The sequence below is a fragment of the Cardiocondyla obscurior genome, linkage group LG27, assembly GCF_019399895.1.
Source record: "Cardiocondyla obscurior isolate alpha-2009 linkage group LG27, Cobs3.1, whole genome shotgun sequence".
In the NCBI taxonomy this organism is placed as follows: Eukaryota; Metazoa; Arthropoda; class Insecta; order Hymenoptera; family Formicidae; genus Cardiocondyla; species Cardiocondyla obscurior.
This window is the reverse complement of record NC_091890.1, coordinates 916831-940729: the sequence shown is the minus strand read 5'-3', so window position 1 is coordinate 940729 and position 23899 is coordinate 916831. Positions and strand designations below refer to the sequence as shown.

The 23899-nt window shown below is 41.1% G+C and overlaps 2 protein-coding genes across 5 annotated transcripts; both read right to left on the bottom strand.

The window, feature by feature from the left end:
- Positions 1-405: 405 nt before the first annotated feature.
- Positions 406-17771, bottom strand: Acxd (Adenylyl cyclase X D). 4 transcript variants are annotated; one of them, XM_070673133.1, is made up of 21 exons: positions 17124-17771; positions 13302-14103; positions 10286-10420; positions 9889-10109; positions 8970-9132; positions 8691-8840; positions 8061-8185; positions 7729-7976; positions 6955-7312; positions 5940-6218; positions 4212-4388; positions 3945-4125; positions 3760-3843; positions 3532-3615; positions 3272-3415; positions 3101-3196; positions 2892-3015; positions 2539-2748; positions 2279-2459; positions 2063-2198; positions 406-1977 (listed from the first exon to the last, which is right to left on the bottom strand). In XM_070673133.1, the coding sequence occupies exons 2-21, from the start codon at positions 13449-13451 to the stop codon at positions 1810-1812; spliced, it is 3414 nt and encodes a 1137-aa protein (XP_070529234.1). In that variant the 5' UTR covers positions 13452-14103; positions 17124-17771; the 3' UTR covers positions 406-1809. The 4 variants fall into 4 exon arrangements, with proteins under 4 accessions (XP_070529234.1, XP_070529235.1, XP_070529236.1 ...); XM_070673134.1 differs by lacking the exon at positions 17124-17771 and adding an exon at positions 15730-15877; XM_070673135.1 differs by lacking the exons at positions 13302-14103; positions 17124-17771 and adding an exon at positions 12023-12386.
- An 87-nt stretch (positions 17772-17858) lies between these two features.
- Positions 17859-23899, bottom strand: LOC139112241 (importin-4). The gene is made up of 15 exons (XM_070673139.1): positions 23679-23899; positions 23168-23254; positions 22985-23092; positions 22764-22916; positions 22352-22549; positions 21917-22214; positions 21693-21841; positions 20973-21570; positions 20635-20870; positions 20363-20565; positions 19891-20231; positions 19647-19822; positions 19336-19550; positions 18923-19233; positions 17859-18764 (listed from the first exon to the last, which is right to left on the bottom strand). The coding sequence occupies exons 1-15, from the start codon at positions 23739-23741 to the stop codon at positions 18640-18642; spliced, it is 3261 nt and encodes a 1086-aa protein (XP_070529240.1). The 5' UTR covers positions 23742-23899; the 3' UTR covers positions 17859-18639.

Sequence of the window (23899 nt, the reverse complement as noted above, 5' to 3'; positions counted from 1 at the left end):
ATTATAATTTATTATTTATATTTTGTACTTTGATCGTTTTTACACTTTTGTAAATTGTATTTATATGTGAAAATTGAGAGATTTTATGTTCTTAAAATGTTGGCACTATTAGAAGAATAAAGTAACGTTGCAAGGGAATTTTAATATTCCTTTGCTTCTCAAAATTGTAAAACTATTAATAATAAAAAAATGTAACGATTATAATAATATATTTGATAAATAAAACAAATAGACTATATGTTGCTGCAAGCTTTACTATTTAATTTAAATCAATTTTATCTGTTTTATTTATCAATTATTCTATGCGTTGTTTTATATAAGACTGCATTTTTGTAAGAAAAGAAAAATTACCAGGGAAATAAGTCTTAGGAAAAATAAAAGCGAAAGCGTGTACGGTAATAAATATTTTTATTTGAAATCGCTGGACAATCACATTAGTCAATTATTTGTAATGTTTAAAAAATATATGTACAAAAGATATTTACAAATGAACAATTAAATGACTCGCCGTTACTGCGTACAATATAAAAATAAATGTGTCACGGATTTCTTATAATCTTTGTATCTCGACACGCAATCGCAATCATAAAAGAACGAGTCGCAACCACTCAGAAAAATTTGCAAACGCAACGAAAAGATAGACCGTGCGTTTTTAGTTATGTGATGCGCTCTCACAAATTGACAACTAATATTCTTGAATCGACTTCAAGCTCATTGCAAATGCTCTCGCTCGCTTTCGTGAAAAAGAGAAAGCTTCCCTTTATCATATAATCATTCACCGCGATGTATTGTCGTCCCATTTGGCCGATAAATACGTATTAAAAAGATAAATATTAAATTACATTCCGCTTTCGACCGAACAGATATATAAAAAAAAAAAAAAAACAAAACGAGCACGATTTTTCAATATCACTCTTTTTCGCATAGCAAAATATAATCCCAAGAATATCCAACGATTGTGTCCTCAAGAATCTTCGGGCATTTAAATTTAATCTGCACCTTAACACGTACGATAAAAATTAGTTATTTAGCTGTTAACGGCGGCACGTATGAGACATTCTTGAGACACAGTGGATATTCTTAGAATATTTTTCTTAAAGTTATAACTAGTATTTCATTGGGATAAACTCTCTTCGCGCCGTTTTACACTTTGCACTTGTATGTTGTATAATGCCTTTAGATTTCTATGTGGAGACAGGCGTTGAAGACATTCTTAATCAATTACGTCATTAGACTTATTATAGACTGTCATCAGATATCTTAAAATATTCTTTTCGACGCTCTGACCAAATCGGAATATTTTAAAATTGCATGCTAAACGAAAATCGAGCTAATAATCGAGCTTGATTACGGCGTCGCCGTAATGTAGCTCGATGCTATTTGGATCTTTCTCCGCGTACATCTCTTGAACAACATGATACTCTAAAAACAATGCAATTTTAATATATACATATTGTATCTTTCATTTTGATTAGAAGTGTTAATCGGCGATAACAATCGGCCCGCAAGAATAACGCTGTTATTGCGCTTTCACATACAACCTAAGTAAGTCATTTGAGGTATATCCCTTTATGTCATTTTCTGCCATCTGACGTCCCGAGATCTTTGGTTTTTTCACACTTTCTTTGGTTTCTCCGCTTCGTTTTCGCTCAAAGATCGCAGGGTGTATCTAACGTAAGTCGCTTTAATTCTTTCATATCGCGAATATATCAACTTCATACCCTGGATGCTCCAGATTAATTATTAATTAGGAGACCTCGCTCGCTCGCTAAAGTTAACTTAATATTTTGAGTTATCGTTAATCGTTCGTCACAAACTAGTGCTTTCTTCGCCCGCGTCTACTCTTTCCAATACTCCTTTCTCGTCGACGCCCACAAAGTACGTTATGACCTCTCCTTTTGGCTTGACGTACGTCTCGCCACGTATATGACACTTGACACCTTGCTGTTCCAAAACAGCGGCCGTGTCTGCTGTTACCTGTATCGATTAAAACACAATTCGTTTTGTTGTATTACTGAATTTATTAATTATTAATTAATTGAAACGTTAACATCGAACTTACCTGTATTTTTCCCGGTAAACCAGTAGTGTCCATCCTGGATGCCATGTTCACCGCGTCACCCCAAATATCGTACAACGGCTTTTGAGCACCCACAACGCCGGCCGTCACCTCCCCGTGAGAAATACCGATTCTCAATCTGAAGACAAATTTTGACATCTTAATTTTTCTTTCATTTAATCTTGCCACTTTTTTTTCAGTGAACTTGGAGTCATTTACTTGTGAGGTTTCGATGCAGTGAACGACCTCGCGTTCATTCTATCAAGCACGGACATCATTTGCACTGCGAATTGCGCCATCACCTTGACCACATTGTCGCTGGAATTTTCATCGCTTTCGGTGCTGTGCATTGAATCCCGTCGATTTGCTTCCAATCCACAAGCCGCCATGTACGTTGTGCCTGAATAAGTACAATGACGAGCTCAGACTGTTATCTAGAATTTAGTTTAATGCTGATTTACATCTCGCAAGATTCTTACCGGCGACCTTAATCTTCTCTATGCGACACACGAAGCAAGGATCAAAGAGCAGCTTGTCGAACTCGCAAATGATTTCATTCAAATCGCTGAGGATATTACTCTCGACAATCGACAGCTCTGTTAGAGAGGCAAACATCACGGCAACGTTGTTATGAGCCTCGTGATAAGGCTCGTTCTCCTCGGTTCGGTTCATGTTTAAATAAAACTCCGCTAAAAGTGCAATTAGTCAGGCGATTAATCTCAAACAATAATCACCCTTATTGTTCAATATTACTGTTATTTATAAATAGCACATTAAGCGAGAAATTGTTAAAAGTTATTAACAATTCTGCAAGAACAGAAGAGCAACGTACCGACGTGTTCTGGCAAAATATTACGAAGAAGAAGCTTGTTAGCATTTCTCGTGTGAAACGCTTCGTCCTGTTCCTTCGTGAGCTGACGTTTCCATTGATAGTCCAGCCTGCTCAAGTATTCTGCCTGAAAAAATGTTAGGGGAGAGTGAACTCGTTGACAGACTGAGTTAAGAAAATTTAACGCAAAAGTTATAAGTGCTGAGGCTTACCTGGCGATCGATGAGATGCAGGGAAAAAGTGAGAAACAATACGGTCAATACGTGTGGCAGTTTTGGATTCATATTCGGATTCCACGAATCGCTCGACTGAAAGGCACATCGTTATTAATAAAAAATTTTTGTAAATTTTTATAGCCAAGTATTTCGGTGTTTCATGTATACCTCAAATACATTAGATCGGTTCTCAAAAACGTTCCAAGCGTAAAAGGCTACTACGCAGATGCTTATTACAAATTTCAAGACGTAATGAACTCTCAAGAAGAGAAAACTGGTGAGGATTGCCAGCGAGCAGGTTTCCGTCATTTGCTGAAAAAAGAAAAAGAAACCCGATGACGTGCAGGAATATCTAGAAGTCGGTTCGTCGAAATAGGAAGTATTGTGTAAATGAAAATCAACACCGTGTACCTACTAAATAATCTTACCCAAGGTGTGCATTCATAAGAGGAGCCAGGCTCCGACGTGTCGTTCGTCATGGTGTTGTTCAATGGACTGGTTTTACATTCGAACTGAAAACAGTTTTGATTCTTTAAACATTAACAAGAAAAACATTTTTTTAATTTAATCTAAATAATGACTTTAATAAATAAGTTTTATTTTTTTTTCTTTGCCATTTTAATAATAAAATTCTTAATTAAGAGAATACCACTTACAATCATGTCAAGCATAGCACAAGTTGCTAACATTATCGTGATTACCAAATATAAAATCGTCCTCAGAAGAGCACTCCATACAACCTGCATCAAACAGAAAAGCAAACAGAGAGATAATAAATGTAACAAATGCAAGCATTAAGTGTATCTATTATCTAAGCGTATCTATAACAACGCTGGTCTACCTTTACGCTTGTTTGATAGAAAAAGTATAGCAGTTTATTCTTCGGATGCGGAACGTGTCCTTCATGCTCATCATGCGGGTCTTTCCAACGATTCCAGACAAAGTGCATCCACGTAAGAGGTATTAAAGCGATCAGAAACATCAGCGCAGATGAATAACCGACCATCGTGCTCAGATGCCATCTAAAAAAAAGATTCAGCGAGTAACATTATATTAAGTTAATCTCGACGTCTTTTAATTACAAGATTGATTCTTCTGATATACGTACTGATAGAGTATAAACGTGGGCACAAGATACATGAGTCCCATAAAGATGAGCACGAAAGCTGAGCAGCCAATATAAAACTTGAAGACAGGATCTGGTTCACGCAGGAACGGAATCTCCCAGCTCCATTGTCGAAATGTTAGAAACAGCGGGTTTATGTGCTTCCAGTTGCTCCATTGCCTGAAAGAGAACAATGTTCTGTTAATTTTATTTTATCCTGAACGCTACAAAGCTCGTATTACGAGCGCGTTATTTATTCTTGCTTTTCTCTTAAGACAAAGTGATAAATTTATTGCATGAATCTCATCGAGGCAGTTTGGTTTTTGTTTTGGTGGAAGACGTCGCGAGCTCACTGTCCGCATAAAAAAAACGTAAACAGATCCTTGATTTTTGTTTTGGGGGAGGACGCCGCGAGTTGACTGTCTGCATAAAAAAAATGTAAACAGATCAACTCGATGCTTCGAGAATTCTGTGCGAAAAAATCAACGGTCAGTCGAAGCTATTTGTTGTCTCACTTTTTTTTCTATTGTCGTCTCACTTTCTTTCTATGGTTGTCTCACTTTTTTTCTATGGCTGTCTCACTTCCTCTAATGACCGAAATCTCTAACGGCCATTTTCAGTCTAGCTGCGGGGCTCGGGGCGTGCGGACGTGTTTCTAATTACTCCGCAGCTACGCGTAATTTCGACCGCGAGTAGGAAGTTCTCGCGCGCGAATAAGTGTCGACGACGTCGACTCGAGTACGAACGATCATTTCCTGCGCTTCTGTCATTCTACTCACCGTCCTGCGCTTCGTTTTGGATCTTGAAAAAGTGCTTCGGAAAGGAAAGGTTACGTCGCGAGCGAAGCGCGCGGAGCGTCCAACCTGAACTTCGCCGCGTTCGACCTCTTCGACTCGCTTCCAGTCGCCACCTCGTTCAGCCTGAACTGCGTTCAGGGGGTACCGGCTACCGCCAATTCACGCGCGAGATTTGCAGCTCGCCCGTTTACTTCGCCGCGGTCGAGATTCGCATCCCGTTTGGCCGCAAGTGACTTGAGGACTTGAGGAAGAAGAAGAAGTGCGCGGACCGGCACGGTGGAAGTAAGCAACGCTGGAAATATCGGGAGTACAAGTCTGTTCGACGAATGATCGTTCGTCGCGTTCTTTAGTTTTAATCGTAAAAAAATCGCCGCGATAATCCACCGTTGTTCTTTCGGTCGTTCGTCTCTCGAGTGATGGTGAAGTGACAGTGATTATAAAACAAAAGCAGAGCAGTGGAATATAGTGTTCAAGTGATTTAAAGTGCTACGACACGTCAGGATTATTCAGCTACTAGGATTATTCAGCTACTAGGATTATTCAGCTACCAGGATTATTCAGCTACGCAAAGAAGGAAGGAAGGAAGGAAGGAAAGAAGGAAGGAGGGAAGGAGGGAAGGAAGGAAGGAAGGAAGGAAGGACGAACAGACGGTCAATGGCAAAATTCTGCAACTCCGCTGAAGCTCAGGCAGAAATCGGTGAGTCGCATGATTTTTTTATTTGTATTTTGCAATTAGGGTCTCTCTAAAAAATTAACGCGCGCGTAGTTTTTTCTAATAAAATAAAAAATAAAAGGAAACAAAATAATCAATCGGTATCATGGAAAAGTAGCGTCAATCGAGCAGGAATAAAATCTTGACGGGTTTTTTTTTCTTTTTAATAGAGAAAGTAAAAAATATATAAAAGAAAGATCCGATAATAAAATTAAGTCTTACTCCCATTTGCTGAGAGGCATCTGGTTGATCGCGTTCTCCATCTCGGCGTCCGCCGCTTTCAGCATTAAATGATAATCCCGCAAACACGAGTCCATGAAGTGGGTCCTGCGTCTGTACGTGCTCGCGAAAACGTCCGGTTGATTGTTCGCCATCATTTTCGTTCTGGATCCGGTGCTGACGATAGTATTCGCGCGTCCATTGTTGAACCTTACGTAGTGTCTGTTAGGCGTGGAGTACAATATCGGCGTGTCCGGACTAATAGCCTTCAAACTGTTCTCGCTGTTCTGCAACAAAGTTCGTCTGTCAACGATGCACGAAAAACTCACGGTTGAAAATTCGCTCGGCGATGAGCACAGCGTAATAAAAATAATCCAGTGGCGTAGAATCATTTACTCGACGAAATACTTTCGGGGCGTTAAAAAAAAAAAAAATCTATATATTCGCAGTGGAGTAATAATTAGAAAAATAGATAATTAACATCGTACTTTCGGGGCGTTAAAAAAAAAAAATCTATATATTCGTGGTGGAATAATAATTAGAAAAATAGATAATTAACATCGTACTTTCGGGGCGTTAAAAAAAAAAATCTATATATTCGTGGTGGAATAATAATTAGAAAAATAGATAATTAACATCGTACTTTCGGGGCGTTAAAAAAAAAAATCTATATATTCGTGGTGGAATAATAATTAGAAAAATAGATAATTAACATCGTACTTTCGGGGCGTTAAAAAAAAAAATCTATATATTCGTGGTGGAATAATAATTAGAAAAATAGATAATTAACATCGTACTTTCGGGGCGTTAAAAAAAAAAAAATCTATATATTCGTGGTGGAATAATAATTAGAAAAATAGATAATTAACATCGTACTTTCGGGGCGTTAAAAAAAAAAAAAAATCTATATATTCGCGGTGAAATAATAATTAGAAAAATAGATAATCAACATCGGCACGCAGTAATGCGAATACGAAATTCGTGATGTATATTTTCTACGCCACCGGGTGACACGCACCGCGTCGGTGAAGGCAGCGGCGTTTCCGGCAGAGTCGGCGTGATAAGGTAGCTGCGTATTCCGTATTTCCGCAGAACCTCGTCGTCGAGTCTCTCGACTGGCGCGTAATTGTAGTCGCTCGCGTTCACGAGGTCCAGGGTCTGCTGAGTGACGTGGACCTTGCCAGGTTTCCCAGTTTGCTCCATTTTATTCGCGATCACGACGTCAGGTGACCAAACGTCGTACTGCCACTTGTTCGTGCCCAGGATTCCGGATATTATGTTGCCCGAATGCACGCCGATCCTCATGTTAACGTCCACGCCGCTCTCCCGGTAGACTCTGGCTCTCACCTCGTTGATGATCTTGATCATGTCTAGGCCTGCGTGTCACATTGCGACGTTTAATTCGAGGAGACAGATTCGATGACGCTCTTATAATTAATATTTCGTTAATCGCGCTTCCGCCGAACAATCGCGATAGACTTTTGCTATTTTATCGCGATAGACTTTTGCTATTTTACCGAGATCATATCTAGGCCTGCGTGTCACATTGCGACATTTAATTCGAGGAGACATATTCGACGACGCTCTTATAATTAATATTTTGTTAATCGCATCGCGCTTCCGCCGGACAATCGCGATAGATTTTTGCTATTTAGCCGAGATCATATCTAGGCCTGCGTGTCGTATTGCGACATTTAATTCGAGGAGACATATTCGACGACGCTCTTATAATTAATCTTTCGTTAATCGCGCTTCCGCCGAACAATCGCGATAGACTTTTGCTATTTTTTACCAAGATCAACGCAGCTCTTAGCGTGCTGGAAGTTCGGCGTGGGCACGCCGCTCACGCAGTAGTAACAGTCTCCTAGGAATTTAATCCTCAGCACGTTGTGCCGCTCGGACGCCTCGTCGAAGCTGCCGAACAGATCGTTCAATGTCTCCACGAGCTTTCGTATCGGCAACGTCACGGTCAGCCCGGAAAAGTTCACCACGTCCGCGTATAGGATGCTGACGTTATCGTGCGTCTCCAAGCATAGGTCACTGAAAGGCGGACAATTAGATAATCAGATACTCGAGTAGGAACTTTGGGGGGGAAATAATGAACTTTAGAAATCCGCGTCGTACCTGTACGGTCTGCCTTTCGGCGGAGGACTCTTCTTGTGCTCCTCTATGAACTTGAAAATGTCCCGGAAGTCCTTTTTGATTTTCGCTACTATATGCTGCGGCAGGATGCTCCTTGTAAGTTGCTCCTACGAATATTCACGCCTTTGAAACTCCCGGGATTTACCTCGTCTTTATAAATAATCGTCCTTGTTGCATCTCCGCGCTTCGATTTTTTTTTTCCTTTTTTTTTTTCGAGGACGCAGAGTGCACAAAGATTGGCCGTCGGGCTGAGTCAACGCGAGGGAAAAGGGGGAGGGAGCCAACGTAGGGAAAAGAAATTCAATGCGCTTATCGTATCTATCATGTTTACGTGTCCGGCATCGCGAATCTATTTCCCGCGTTCCCCGAACGGAATACTATTTTATTCGACTTCAAAGACGAATCCGTGCAAAGTAGGAAGGACTTGAGACAAAGAAAAAAGACAACGAAGGTAGATTAGATGAGATACAATACGCGGAAATTTTTTTTAATAAAGACAACCTCGAAATTATCCGGTATATTTTTCTTTTTCTTTTTCTTCTTTTTTTTTTCCTTCTTTTTATTCGACAAACGTGTCAGGGTAGCGCAATTACGTCCGTTTAAAGGCCTCACCTCTTGGTCCTTCTCGTAGTTGAGCCTTAACGTCGATTCGACGCACTTCCGCCGGTCCAGAAAAGAGCGCCTGATGACAACCTCGTTCATGAACCTGAAGTAGAGCCCCAGAGCGTTCACGCAGACGAAATAAATCGCGTCGCTGACGATCTGCGATCGGGGAACGTAGGGCAAAAGAAAGTAAAAAGCAAAATCCATTCTTAGCTGGTCGGTTTTACTCGGGCAACCGCGCGGCGGCTTTGCGTCAGCGCGATTGCATTCGTCGGGCGTAGGGTTTACCTTGGTAACGTAATCGCCGTTGGACATGTTGCCGTAGGTGATTATTGACAGGGTCGTCAGGTAGCATAAGCTGGCCGTGAGGCCGAGCGTAAGAGCGTGCGAGTTCTTCGTGATCGGCAGGAACACGTAGCACGCGAGGAGCGAGTGCGTCGCGTACGCCGGCCTGAAAATGCAGAACAAACGTGGGTAGAATAGCGGCACTCGAGTTCGCAGACGCGTGCTGATTGATGGAAATTGAAAGAGCTAAAAGCTACGATCGCAGGTTGACGAGGAAAAAAATAGACGGCCGCGGAAAAGATAAAGATAAAAAAAAAAAAATAAAAATAAAAAAAATACGCGCCCGTATGTGAGCGCCAAGGATACTTTGCTCTTCTTGCGCTTAATCACTGTGCCAGAAAAGTCTTTCACGTCGTTAAACTGAGGGCAAGGCCGAGAACCATCGGATTGATTTTTTAGAATTTTTTTTTTACTCTGTTTTGATAGAAGCACGGCGTATAATTGAAAATATTTAACTATATTTTATATTGTTATCTTGGCTTTTTTTCTTAATCTCCTAAAATATCGTAATCGCGCAATCGTGATGCAACGCCTCGTTAAAAAAAAAAGAAAAATAAAAAAGTTTTCCGTCGAACCATTATTGTACCGCGCGGTATGCCCGATAGAGATAATCGCGGTATCAATTACGGTATCAATCGCCGTTCGGGCATTCTTATTGCGCGCGCGAAGACAAAAGCACGCGGGTTTTTTTATCAGCAATAAATATTTACGCGATATTCGCGCCACGTAGTTATCGGGGGGAATAATTTCGATAAATCGCGCGTCATAAATAAACCCGGCCGCCGAGAAGTCTTGACGGCTGATACTGAAATAGTTGACGATAGCGAGATGCAGTTTTATACGCGATTTATTTGCGTTGTACCTTATCGACTGCGTTTGCTCTTCCTCCCTCGAGGCGTAGTACACAGGTATGGTCAGATCGCAGATGACCAGGAGCACGATGATTATCCAAGACAGCATGACCGGTAGATAGGTATTCTTGGCGATGTGCCTCGATCGGAAAGATAAGGCTAACACAGGACACAGTAGAGCGCCCACGATGCAGTAGACTACGATGTCCACGAAGCATTTCTCCACGCCGAGCTGAATCGAGAAGGAAAGCTTTACGTCTCAGTTTTTTTTTATTATTTTTATTTTTTTATATTTTATTTTTTTATTTTTTTATTTTTTTTTATTTTTTTTTTTTTTTTGAGGTAGTTGGTGTTAGACTAGTTGTAGTTATTAAGTAATTCGTTTTGAGAAATCACGGACGAGCTTACCATTATGAGCAAACATAAGCAATACGTAAATCCAAGGACCAGCTGCAATAAGATGAATATCGAGAGATAACCATATTGTATTCTTCTGTGGTAGATCGTGTACAGCTTTTCTAAGTTCTTGTACTTGAATTGTTTCTGAAAGTGAAAAGCTTGCGTGAGAAGCCCCGGATCGATTCCACTGAATCACCGATATTTCACCGCGGGCACTCGAATAATCGCGGGTGGGAAATTGACTGCGATAAAATTTAATAATCGACCACTCGATGTCACGGATTGTTACGAATGTTTAAAAATTCAATAATTAAATTAAAAGAATGTTTAGATCTCATTTCTAGAAGATTCTCGGCGGTTTGTGTCGCGTCTCGGTTTCATTCAGAGCGATAAATTTCCTCTTTAATAAATAATTCCACATCAAAGTGAAGCAATTTCTTAAACGTATTTCAGTCGAAATTTTTAAACTTTTAGAATCGTCAGTTTCTCGTGTGTTATTTGTACAGAAAAAAATAAAATAAAATAAAAAAGAAAAATTAATTTAGCTGGTCGCTAAATTAATTTTTCTTTTTTATTTTTTTTTTCGTACAAATTAATCATCCAGCGAGTGGGCGATTAATTAACGAATTACGTGAATAATCTCGTAATTACACTCTTCACTTTCGCTCTCGCGGTGTCGCAAGACGGCGCGCACTAAGTCGTCATTCAGAAATCGTCACGGCAGGTCGTCAATCTTTACGGATAAACTCTTTACGAATAAACTCTTCCTCGAGAGGAACTCGCAGGCCAAAAGCTGCGCTTCCGTCAGCACGTCCACCCACGCTACGATCGCACGGCAATCTGCTGATCGCGTGTAGCGCGCGCAAATTACACGGCTAAGCTTGTAAAATGATAAAGCTGTTATTCGGCGCAGTCGCGCAGCTCCAACTTCTCCAGCGTGTATCGCGAAATGCACTGCAGCCTCCTGCTGGAAATCGTGCGCCTTCAAATTATCGAAGCGTCGAGAAAAACAGCTCCAGTCGAGATTGATCCCTCATTAAAGTCCGCGCGAGTATCAGAACGTCTTTGCTTTTCTATTTTATTTTCTCCTTTTTTTATATATATTTTTTTTGAATAAAATTTTTTTACAATTTAAATTCTTATTATTTTTTACTTTTTATTTTTTTTTTTAATTATTTTAATTCGATTTTAAGATGATAAACGGTATATTTGATGCGCGAGTGCAACGGATTTTAAACTCTTCCACTCGAGAGAACCTTCACCGATCGTCCTGTGGTCCTCAATAATCTCCCGGCTGTCTCACGTTTCCTGATAAAATCGACGCGAGGCAATTAAAGTCGCGGCATCGCATATTAATCAACCCGGGGGTCGGTTAACTATATATATACATATTTCTTTGAACGCATATTTCCGTACAGCAATCACCCGTAGAAATTCCTTCCCATTCCCTCGCGACGTATATCTCTCACGATATACGTAACGCGGTGCGAGAATAATCTCGATAACGCGGGATACACGTGGACGTATCCTCAGGCATCTGCGTGCGCGTTCTAAAAAAAGCCAAACTCCCCCGGTGAATTTTTCGCGAAGGTTTCATCATAGCGGCCGATCGCAGTGCAAATAGAACGTATTATCACCCAACGGTCGTTGTTGATAACGGCGCGGTGTATCGTGGTATCCGCGAAAGAGGCAGGGGGTGTCCGCGCGAAGACGGGGACCATCTGCTTTCCACTCGACGATACTCACGTGCGAGGGGACGGAAAAGCTGGGGATTTCCGAAAGGGTTGCCCGGCGTGCCACCCTTTTTATTTCCTCGCGAACGACCACGCCCGTCGGAAAATCGCGGTCCGTCTAAAATGCGACGGCCAAGGTGCGCTCGAAGGCACCTACTTGCAGCAGCAGCAGCAGCCGGGGGAAACGTGCTTCCGTGCTTTCGTCTCGCGCGTGCGTTTTGTCCACGCTCGCAGCTTGGCAAAATCTCTCTCTCTCTCTTTTCCTCGTTGTCCTTTCTCTGTCTAGAGAGAGCGAGAGCGAGAGCGCGCTCTCTCTCCCTTTCGTCTCGCTGAATATTGATCTTCAATCCCGAATTCGCGCAGCAGGTCTCTCTCGTGTCTCCTTCGCGCCCCACCCCCCTTTCCGACCCCTTTTTGTGTTTCACTTTCAGTATTTGTTCGACCAGTCTTGTATTTTTCGTTCTTTGATTTAAGTTGCCTGTCTTTCGATTTAAAGTCGTTCGCTTTGAAGCGACGGCGAGGTGGGAATTTGAAAAATGATTAGATAATAAAAAAAAAAAGTATTCAGGTAGTATTAAAACGAAAACTCGGCGTGTGAATTACATTAAATTGGATTTTAAAAAAAATAAAAAGATAAAAGAGATATTCTTCGAGAAAAAGTTAGACAGTAATTGGAGAAATAATTTCTCCAAAAGTGGAAACTTTAAATATCAAATTTTCTCATTCCTTCCTTCTTGAGTCTCGTAATTAAACTGCAGTAATTATAATTCATAGTCACGCTTTCTCGTACGAAAGTAGGAAGAAAAAGCTCCTTCCGGCTCACGCGGCTTATTCCGCGGGTCTCGCGAGTTCACGCTCTTGCGGCACACACGGCGAGCATCCTCCGGCCATTCAGATAAATCGATCGTTACTCGATAAGCCATATACCTTTAAAGAATTTCACGTGCCCTCTCGCTCGCACCGCTACTCGGCGAGTCATTCCCTCTCGTCTCTGATAGCGACTGTGCCGCGCTAAAAATTCCTCCGCAATCTTGTTTTCCCGGCAACGAGCCGTCGTCTGAGAGCGTTATCGATACGCGGGGACATCCCGAATCGTCCGCGAAATTGAAATCACGAGTGACAAGCGCAACTGTTTAAATTCTGGATAAATCAAGTTGTACGACCGCGTAATCCACGGCGCCCATCGAGATATCGAGAGCGTGCTTATTACAGCACTCGTCCTCGCGCTTTTTTTCAATTCGCGCGAAATAAAGACATATGTGCTCGGGATGCAATCAAATTCGATCACTCACCCTCAAACTCGACCAAGTCCACTCCTCGAAGCTGTTGGGCGAGACGATGCGGACGTCGTCCTCTTTTTGGAGGGAGTTCAGGGACACTCGGGTCACCATCTCCATCTGGTCCATCGTGACTCGGCAGCCGGTCGACCTCGGATCATCCATGCCGGTGGTGACCGCAGCGAGATAGAAACGACGGTGACGGCGGGCTTGCGGTTGTCATGTTCATCGCGATGACGGACTTGCGACTGGCCTGCGATCCGCGGGGTATCGAAAAGTGTATCACCCCGAGAGGCGAGCGTCGGGTTCCGCGATGATCGCGCCGAGCCCAGGCTTTATCGTGATAAGAGAAATGGGCCACTCGAAACGCTGCCCCTGCGACTTCTCTACTTTGTTCCTCTCTCTTTCTCTCTCTCTCTCTCTCTCTCTCTCTCTCTCTCTCTCTCTCTCTCTCTCTCTCTCTCTCTCTTTCTCCTTTTTGATCAAGTATAATGCACGCTTCCGATTTTTTGCGCTCGCAAACTGAGTCTACAGTGCACGGAATCGATCGTGGATGAGAAAGAGGCCGGTGGAAAAGGTCGATGAAGTATCCGTCGTCTAGTTGTTTAAATAAAGAATATTTCTATTGTTTTTTAAATGAATTAAGTGCGTTCGGGATCCACGGTGGTTCTGTCCGAAATCTTTGACTCTTATCCGGGCAAGTCGTCAGGTGAAACACATCCGAGCCACGTCGAAAATAACCACTGCGTTCTATCGGCCTTTGAACTGGCCGTTCGCAAGGTCAGTTATGTGAGATCGATCCTAGAATTGCCCTTGTCTGAAAAAAGAATTTTTTTAATTCATACTTGGCGTCATAGAGTGCTGTCCGAGAGACGGAGTGATCGATCGATAGAAGAGCATGTTCGAATTTAGAAGATAATACAAAAAAAAAAGAAAAAAAAAGAAAAAAATATTAATAATAATAACGCGACAAAATAATTCGAAATAATATTACGAGAACAATTAAAAATAATTATATTCTCTACGTTATATGTAATAAAAAAAAATCTGCAGACACAAAAGGATCTGAAATATCACAAATTTCGACATTTCGTTGGTTGAATAAAATATTCTCTGACGTGGCAGCAGCTTCATCGAGTGCTAGCGAGAACGTAACGTTGTTTCTGACAGAATAAAAACGCTAAATGCATTTTTTTTCCTCTCTTTCTCTCTCTCTCTCTCTCTTCTTTCTGAACAGCGACGGATTTTCGCTGAGGTTTTTTTCTCCAGCAATCGCCGCAATTGAGTTATCGAAGCGAGTCGCGGAAGAGCGCTCGATAGCGACTCTTCCCTACGTCTATTTTCGCGTGTCTCGTCTGCGGCTTTCATCTCCGCCTTCGCGAAAGTCCCGCGAGACAGTCGAAACTGTTCCAGAAATTAGGTAGATATTTCAGCCAGTCGATAACGCTCGGTTCTTACGGGATTACGAGGCCACCTTTATCTCGCCGGGCCGCGCGTCAAGCGTTAAAATAGAACCCGCATAAAGCGCGGCTAATTGAAAACCTTATTACGGAGCGATGAAATTAATTAAAACCAAAAAGCGATCCCGGGATACTTTTAAGCCCGCGGAGTAACTTTCAAGGTGTTTCCTTTCGCGCGGGGCGCCTCTTTCGCGTCGCGTATCCTTCCCGTTTAATTAAATGTATCAAAGATCCAGCCGAGTTACATTTCGTTACGATAATGCGGTAATCAACAGACAAGGGCCTTGAAAGCGAGACTTACGAATAAACGGCGAAGGAAAATATTTTCCTACGTTAGGTCATCCGCTTTTAGGTCGCGAGCAGCATTTTCGTCTCCGAGGCTTTTCCGCGGCGTGTATTTATGACGAATTCTTGTCCACGTGCGTCGCGATGTAAAGCGATTATTTCAGGAACGAATTGTTCTTTAATAAGTCGTTTCGGCAGAGAAAAATATGCCGAATTAATTAGTGAGAGATTATCGCGACGGGATGATTCACTTGCGAGGTATTCCGGTTTAATATACACATACGCATCGTTCACTGAACATTTACGGGTGTCGTATTTTGATTTATTGTGATCGATAGCTAAAGATTTGCCGAGTTAATGACTGTGCTCGTTAGTATCGAGGATGCGATCAGCGAGAGATTAAGTGTCAAGTTTTATAACTGATTAACGACAGTCTGCAATTTATTCACGACGATCCCGTACGCGAGGGGGTATGAATTAAAATGTCAAACAAATTAAAGTAAATTAACAATTCGATCTCCGTGGTCGAATAAACTGAACGAGCAAAGAGGCAAAAATTAAAAAAAAAAAAGATCAAAAGTGGGCTGCTTTTAATATTTAATATTTAATATTTCACCGAGGAGGAATTTATTTCTCGCTTCGTTCAAAGTTATTTTAAATTCATGTTATTATAATACAGACAACGAAATGATTCGTACGTAGCGGCAGCGAATTTCTAGCGTCGACTTCCGTTCGCCACGATCGAACCCTTTCCTCTCAGCTTCCTTTCGATCGACGGCTCCTCCACTTCCGGATGAAAGATCGGCGGCTTTCCGCGGATCGGCTGCAGGTGCACGACTCTTGCTCGCGTTTCTCTTCGCCGGATTTTTTTTTTTCTTTTCCGCGCCGACGGATTATTCCTTTCGACACTCGCGCGCGGCGGCGACTTGGCGTTTCGTCGCGAGAAACAAGACGGGACCGCTTTCCAACGCCGATATCGCGACGCGACGGCAGCGGGCTCGGCAGGTGTGACGACCAGCGACTCGACACGGGTCGTACACCCGCGGCTCTTTTTCGATTCGAGTCATGGTGGAGGCTCCCAAGGCCTCCTCCGCACCTCGGCACGCGCGCACGCATGCATATTACGCTTCCCGAGAACCCTGAGATCTGTAAAAACCCGCGACCCTCGACGTAAACTCTCCGCGACTCTTCCGTCTCGGTTCGGAAGGTCGACCCGGAGCTCCGCGAGTCGCCAAAGCTCGACCGAGCCACTGGCAGGCCGTGTTACCGATGTAATATTTTATTCGCCGTTGTTATCTTTTCGAAAAATCCGAGATAAACGATATACACAACTAAATAAAATTGTTATCGATCATAGAACGCTTTGACGCCATTCATGTAAAGGAAAACGTTCGCCAAGCGATTGCTGGAAGTCATTTAACATCGTACGGCAACGATTTTATTTTCTCTCTCATTTTCTTTCTTTTCTTTTCTTTTTTTTTTTTTTGTTTCGATGCCAATTTTTGCACCGGCGCGATGTTACCGCGCGAAAGGAAGCCACGCTGACCTCGATTATCTGGTGTTAACTGGAGGAGCCGAGCGACGTATGCCGGTGACAATAATTAACGATCGGATCGGCCTTTGAGCGCGACGGGCGAAAGACGCGATCTGTGCATCGCGCTTCGTAAAAAAGAAAAAATAAAAAAGATCTATCGCGTCCGGCGTTTTTCTCGCAGCGATCAACAGAATATACGATCCGGAGTTGATTAAAAAAATTACGCGCGTGAACGCATCGGGGTTCAATTAGTCACGTCCCTAATAAGAGTTCGAGACCGTTATCACCTTTTTTTATTTTTTTAATTGAAAGCGAAATGATATCTCGTACTTTAGGGATTGTCCATTGTGACAATGTCCAAGCTGCATCGGTCTTCGTGAAATTACGAAAATAATTGGAAATCATTTTCCAGAAAGAGGAAGATGACTCAGGCTTTTTGCGCAAGCACTCGAGGTTACATCGAACATATATATATATATATTCGGAATAATTCGTGTTAAACGAGTTGATTATCGTTTTTTCCGTCCGATTATTCCTTGCGTAAATAAACACACGCACCTTTCTCGGAGCATCCTGCACTTTTTGAATCGATCGGCCGCACTCCTAATCATATGTTCCCTCGAAATCAGCCAGGGCTCGCTCGATCGGGCACAATTTGTCTTCGATATCGGCACTCCGTAGTCTTATCGGTACGCAAAAGGCACGAGGATTCTTCACCGTTCTATCGCGTTTGAAATCACCTACGAAAGAGCGACTTGCTTACCGCTATTGTGACCCGAGTAATCACACTTTGCCGAGCGCGCCGCACGTGATGCGAAAGGAGACAAGAGAGAGAAAGAGAAAGAGAGAAAAACGTAAGAAAAAGAGGAAAAAAAAAAAAAAAAACGGCGCGCGAATTCAAACGCTTTGAACAGCTTGATGTAAATCGTCAGATTCGTCTCTCGTGCGAACGCCGTTGTCGAGAGAGCCGCGGTTAACTCACGTTTGACGTGGGATTTTTTTGAAGAACTCGATTGTGAAGCTTTATCTCCGTCTTTCGATAAAGCGGCGATAGCGTCCGATATCAGTTGAGTCGCCGCGCAAGAATCCTGATGCTCGTTAAAAATCGTTCCCCTGTTTCCTCCGGCTCGCCAATCGCGATGACCTCTTAATTAAAAACTCGCACGGGAGTCGAACAGAAATTTTGGGAAACGAAAGAAGTAGTTCTTTTTATTCCATAAGGAGCGAGCCATTGCTGAGAAATTAAATATTCTAAGACATATTGCTAGAAAGATTTATTTAAAAAAAAAAAAGTACGTGCAATACTTTTATTAGTCGTATGATACATATTATTTTTCAATGTTTGCGCCTGTATCTTTTTGTCGGCTGCGGTTGGAAAAAAGTGGAACGACCTTCTTCTACTCGAGGGTAACAATGGGATCTACGCCCGAGATTAAACGTCCCGCCTCGGGTTCTCGTTAAATAAATTTTTACATCACTTATGTGTCAACAAAAGATAGATTATTTTGTGCTCACGTTTGAACATCGCGAAATTTTTTATATAAATTCTATACAGATCCGACACTTTGCACGAGCAAAAATCTAAAAAACTCTAACAACGCAATATTTTCTAAATAGTTATATAAATCAAATATTTCTAAAGTTCCTTCCTTTCTATAACTTCTCTCTCCATTTTTCGTTTTACTATACAATATTACTGTACAAGAATCTATCTATTTATAACAGGATAATACAACGGAAGAATTGTCTTGTCGCAAGTATTTTTTTAAATAATACAATTAAATCGTAATATAATTCAAGTTATTTCGCTTATTAAACGATAGTCATAAACGAGCAGTACATAAAACTACATCGTAAAAAAAAAAAGACGAATAAAAATGGAAGATAAACGAAGAGTAAAAAAAGATTGATGTCCGAGTATTCGTTTACAAAGACGGTAGAAAATTTTCTTCTAAAATATAATTTAAGAAAAAAAAAAGAAATTTTTTTTTTTCTACGAGAGTCATGCTCTCGATAAGCAACATTTCGGATACTGAAAACTGATCGAGTGTCATGCGTTATTTAATCGTTTATATTAAGAAAATATACGTTGAATATTCGTGACAACTTCTGGAGGCAGCTCGGTAAAAAGTGCATTCCATTCATTTACAAAATCTCGCTGAGCGGACTTGATAAACTCCATGACGAGATTTTGCGTTTCTGCAGAAAAATAAAAAAAGAGGGAAAAATATATTTAGAATCCAGCAGAGAGAAAACGGAAATTACATAAAGGTAGAATAGAGAAACTATTTGAATTTTGAAAAAAAAAGAACTTTTTAATTTCTTTAAAATGTTCATCATATTAATAAAATACTTACCGGCGTCGACAGCCTTTTCCTCGTGTAATACAAAAACCGCAACTTTTAACAACGTATGAATATAAGACTGCAAGAGAGTAACGCCGGCTTGATACAACGTGAGAATACTTTTGAATACAGCTTTATATTCCTGGAAGTCTGCCTTCAGCGGTAACTGTTCCACAAAGACTGGAAATACTTGATCAAGTGGCAAATTCGAATAATTCGTAATGATAAGCCGTGCAATTGCCCCAACTACGTTGTCACGTACAGCTCCGTCTGTTTCCTTTGCAATGGCACACGATAAAGATTCCAGAATATTAGGATAATGCCTGCGCAATAATTGTTAAGGAATAATCAATAACTTTCCGTGGCTAAATAATACAAAATTATCACACTTCCTTGATCGTTAAATATTAAACAGAAAAGGATACGGGTAAACTGCTTCTTTTCCGTAGAGAACAAGCTCTCCGATTCCGAAGAAACAATTGTTACGAACTTCGCTGCAGGGATCGTGAGCACCGCTTTGCAAAAAAACTGGAAGTAACTGCGTAACGAACGTAGCCGTCATATGTTTGAGACCGGGCAAGCACTCGGCCATTGTTCCAACGGCGAAAGACCTTTGTCCTTCCGAATTGGTTTCCGTTTTCTGCAAGAAAATTTAACAAAGATAAAATTTAAAATCGGAAATTTTTAGAAAAATGCGAGTGAAAGAAAAAAACATTAATAAAATAATTAATAGTACCAGTCTTTTTATAAATAAAGGTAAAATCATTTGAAAGCAAAGCGTGAATTCTTCTGCCGAGAGGATTCTTCCCAAACTAGAAAACACAGTTCCCGCGCATTCTATCAGTAGCTCGTCCTGCTCGGCTTCGCCGTCGATGCCGCCGGTTTCCTCCTGATCTTGACACGCCGTATTGCCTGCGAGAAGTCATAATTTTGAATCAGTTTCAAGTATCGAGCGCGAATAAAATAAGTAACACAAATACCTTGCATTACATCAACTACACAATTTATTATGGCCTCTTTGTGACCCACGCCGACGATAACATCCGCTTTGACTTCTCTTAAAAGCTCTTGATAGGCCTCCAGACTCGAAATCGCGACCGACGGTTCTTCGTCTAATCTTATCAGCTCCGACAGTTTCGGAACGAACATAGAAAGAGCTTTTAGCAGTGCTTCTTTACCTCCGTCGGAATTGATTTTCGAGAGATTAATGCAGAACTGTAGTAGAGCTTCTATACTCGCTTTTCGTATATCTTCTTGCGGGTAATTAATCAACTTAAAAATCTCTTCGAACGACTTTTCGAGATACGGCATGAACGCCTCTCTGTAAAACCATTTTTATTATTTTTTTATAATAAAAATATTATTTTTCATTATTTTTATTTTATTAATCATTATTAATTATTTTTTATTAATTTACTTATTATCTAATGAGTTTAAATTAGAAAGACTTACTCTGTATATTCGGCAATTTCCTTCAGTGCCATCACGCTTTCTTCTTTCTCTTCCATATAAGCGTTTTCAACACTGTAGCCCTCGATATCATCGTTGTCTTCTTCGTTATCAGTGCACTCGATGTCTTCCTCCTCCTCGTTTTCAGTATCGCTGAGATTATCGTAAATCGTAAACGAATTAGCTCCGTCGTCCTTAAAGTGCATCTATAACGAAATCACATTTGCGCTGCTTATACAATTCTCTCGTATTTCTATGATTTGTATAATAATTACCAGAATTCCGTCCGCGCTTCGTATACTCATTATCATATTATCAACAATTTCGGGTAACGTCACAGCCATATCCTTCTTCATCACTGTACTGATGGCGGCAAATAGTCCGTAAAGAGATTTCCGCAAGTCTGGATCGATCGTGCTTCTCAACAGCTTTAATCCGAGATCCAACGACGTAGCCGCTAACGGGGCAAAATGTTCTCTGCCTATTGACCTGGCTATTACTCCAAGTGTATCTAAAATAACGTAGATGTAAATTACAAAACATATTATATTTTTAATTCTGCTGTACAGCGTTAGGCGATAAAAATTAATCAACCAAAGTTCAGATTACTCACCAATTGCTTGAACTTGAAGACACATGTTCTCTTTACTCGGCTCGGTGGTCAGGTAGTTGTTAAGAATATTAATAATTGTTTCAAAGTACGGTAGCATATGTTCCTTACTCGCGCAAGCAGCGGCTCCAATTGCACTCAGAGCGAGCTCTTTCACGTGCGACGATGTATCCGCGTTCAAGATATCGAACAGCCTCTCCATCAGCTTAGACAAATACGGCAAAATTCTCTCGTGCAAATTTTCGCAGAACATCTCGAGCGCGTAGAACATACGACCGACCGCGTGCGGCTCTTTCTTTTCTTGCTTAACGTAAGTGGCCACTTGACCGAGGTAATCGAACAGCACAGGCAATAATTCAGACGAATAGTTTGAGATTTCCGGCTGCAGGTGTTCCGAATATTGCCCTAAGGCGTAAAGGGCGGCGTTGCGCACGGTGGGGGCGGGATGGGAGATCCCTTCGCAAATACATCGCAGGAATAATTCAAGGTAGTTCGAGCGAATGTGTTCCGCGCAACCTTCCGCTAGCACAGCTATAGCGACGTACGACGTCTTCTTAACGTAATCGTCTGGGTTTCGTAGTCCGGGCTCGATATGTCGCAGCTGGAAAATTAATATTCAAAATTAATATTCCTTCACTTTAGTCTTCTTGAATATCACGGTGAGAAAAAAAAAAAATCAAACGGAACGTTCTGACGTTGTTTAAAAATTGTTCTGAAGCTTACTAAATGTGGAATTAATTTCTCCGGCGGTAAATGCATCGCGAGCAAGTCTAAAGTTTGAGTAGCGCTCGTTAAAATATTATTCTCGTTCTCCGAACTCGAATAGTCTTCGTCCTCGTTTGGCTTGCTTATCATAACCGCGAACAGCATGTCTGCAATAAAATACAGATATGAATAACGTTATTCGATCAGTTCGCAGTAATTATCGTGATAATAAGATCGCTCACCGACAATAGGCTCGACTAATTTATGTTTCACGAGCGCCTTTTTCTTTAGCCTCGCTAGCCAGCCAATAAAACTAATCACTCTGACTTTCAAGCTGTCCTCGGTATCTTTATTGGCGATTATTGTAAGGCACATGTGGACAAGAGACTTCACATGGGGCGTCACTACAATAATCATATTCTCGCATAACTCGTCCAACAAATCGAAGCCCTGGATGGCAAAAGTTTCATCCTTATTCTCAGATAAAACTTGGATTGTGCCGATTACAAGCGGCATTATCGTCCCGTACGAATTCGTCGTCTGAAATTAACAAATGTGTGAGACAGTAACAGCAATAAAATGATAAATATAGAATCGTGTTACGACTTTAAAGTAACTTATATATAAACACATTACAACAGTAGACATGTAAGAGAAACATGAGGTACAATACCAACCACTTCGTCGTGTTTAGCTACAGGAACGAGATGCTTCAATGTATTCAAAATATAAGAAGCGGCGGGGCTTCCTGCACTTTGAGAATTATTTTGAAGGTGGTTTAACGTTTGAGCGAGAAGTAACACCAGAGACCTGGCGTGCGTGACATAGGTCTCTGGAGTGACGTCTGTCATAATTGATAAAGTATAAAGGCCTAGCTGAAATAAAAGACTTCACATTAGCAGCGTAATAAAAAAAATATAATATTAAATGTGCATTTAATATTTTTTTACTAAAGAATATTAATTGTGCATTTAATATTCTTTTACAAAAGAATATTAATTGTGCATTTAATATTCTTTTACAAAAGAATATTTAATGTGCATTTAATATTTTTTTTACAAGAGAAGAAAATAATAATGTTTTGCTTACTTCCTTATCTGCTAATCTGTCGCTATTAATCAGCCGTTGCACGTAATGAATTATATCCGGCCACTCGTGTGTAGGTAATTCATGTTTAACGATAACACCTATTAATTGAATTATACTATTTCTAACCGATTTTTCCGATTCGTGTTCTAGAGCCTGAAAAAGATAGCGTAAATCAATATCATCAATTCCAGTGAAAAATTTTGCAATCTAAACTTTCTTACCTGCAATATAATTTTCTTAAATTCAGTTCGTATAGTTTTGGACAATTTTGTCCAGTTTCTTCCTTTAGTGTAACGCCTTCTAAGAACGATAGTTGCATATTGCCTCACCTAGAACAAACGGTCGTAAGATAAAAAAAAGAGCAGATAAATATTGACTCAGTTCTGTAAAAAAAAGTCACAAACCTCTGGACGTGTCGAAGTAACAACAAGTTGGCACAAAGCTGGCACACTTTCGGGATTCTGAAGTATTTTTTTAAGCTCCTTAGATGCCTGGAACGAAAAAACGTAAATGCAGAAATACATAAAATGCAGAATTATTCCAAAGACACACGACTGTTATTTAACACTGTCACCTACAAAAAGAATAGGCAATCAAAATAAAAGACAGACGAGACGAATGTCACTTTAGAAACATTTGACAAGCACATAAGACACCGACACATTTTATTTTCGTTTTATAATTAAAAAGACAAAGATAAAAAATATTATCCGCGCTGATAACTGCGTACTCCGATCAAACACACGCTCCGTAAACGATATTCGTCGCCAAGAGAACTCCGGAGATTCGTGAGAGACTCCCGTGAATGTCAAACGAACCGTTCGGCGGAACGGAACGAAAACACGTGTTTGCGATACGTCTTCAACAGGCTGTCTAATATAAGCGAGGTGAAACAAGCGCGAAGCAGATACGTACCTCCAATATTGCATCACTGTCGGATTTGAGCATGTTCAGTAGCAAGGACTCTATTTTCTCCATTGTTGTTTTTCCCTTTTCCTTGCCTCAGTTGAAAGGTAAAAACTCGCCTCGCAGCGGGAGTGAAAGGTCGACCTGCCTTGGTGCCCACCGTCGCCACTTAGTTCTGTGAGGGATCTGCTTCGGCTGTTCCGAGTTCCGAGCATTTCAGATCCGTCGGC

Excerpts from the sequence above, each read along its gene's own strand:
- LOC139112241 (XM_070673139.1), bottom strand. The coding sequence starts at position 23,741 with ATGGAGAAAATAGAGTCCTTGCTACTGAACATGCTCAAATCCGACAGT. Across the intron at positions 19,823-19,890 it reads TGTAGTTGATGTAATGCAAG|GCAATACGGCGTGTCAAGAT; the intron begins GTATTTGTGTTA and ends GACTTCTCGCAG. Across the intron at positions 19,551-19,646 it reads CTTTATTTATAAAAAGACTG|AAAACGGAAACCAATTCGGA; the intron begins GTACTATTAATT and ends ATTTTCTTGCAG.
- Acxd (XM_070673133.1), bottom strand. The coding sequence starts at position 13,451 with ATGGATGATCCGAGGTCGACCGGCTGCCGAGTCACGATGGACCAGATG. Across the intron at positions 3,616-3,759 it reads GTGCTATGCTTGACATGATT|TTCGAATGTAAAACCAGTCC; the intron begins GTAAGTGGTATT and ends AACTGTTTTCAG. Across the intron at positions 2,460-2,538 it reads AGAGAAGATTAAGGTCGCCG|GCACAACGTACATGGCGGCT; the intron begins GTAAGAATCTTG and ends GTACTTATTCAG.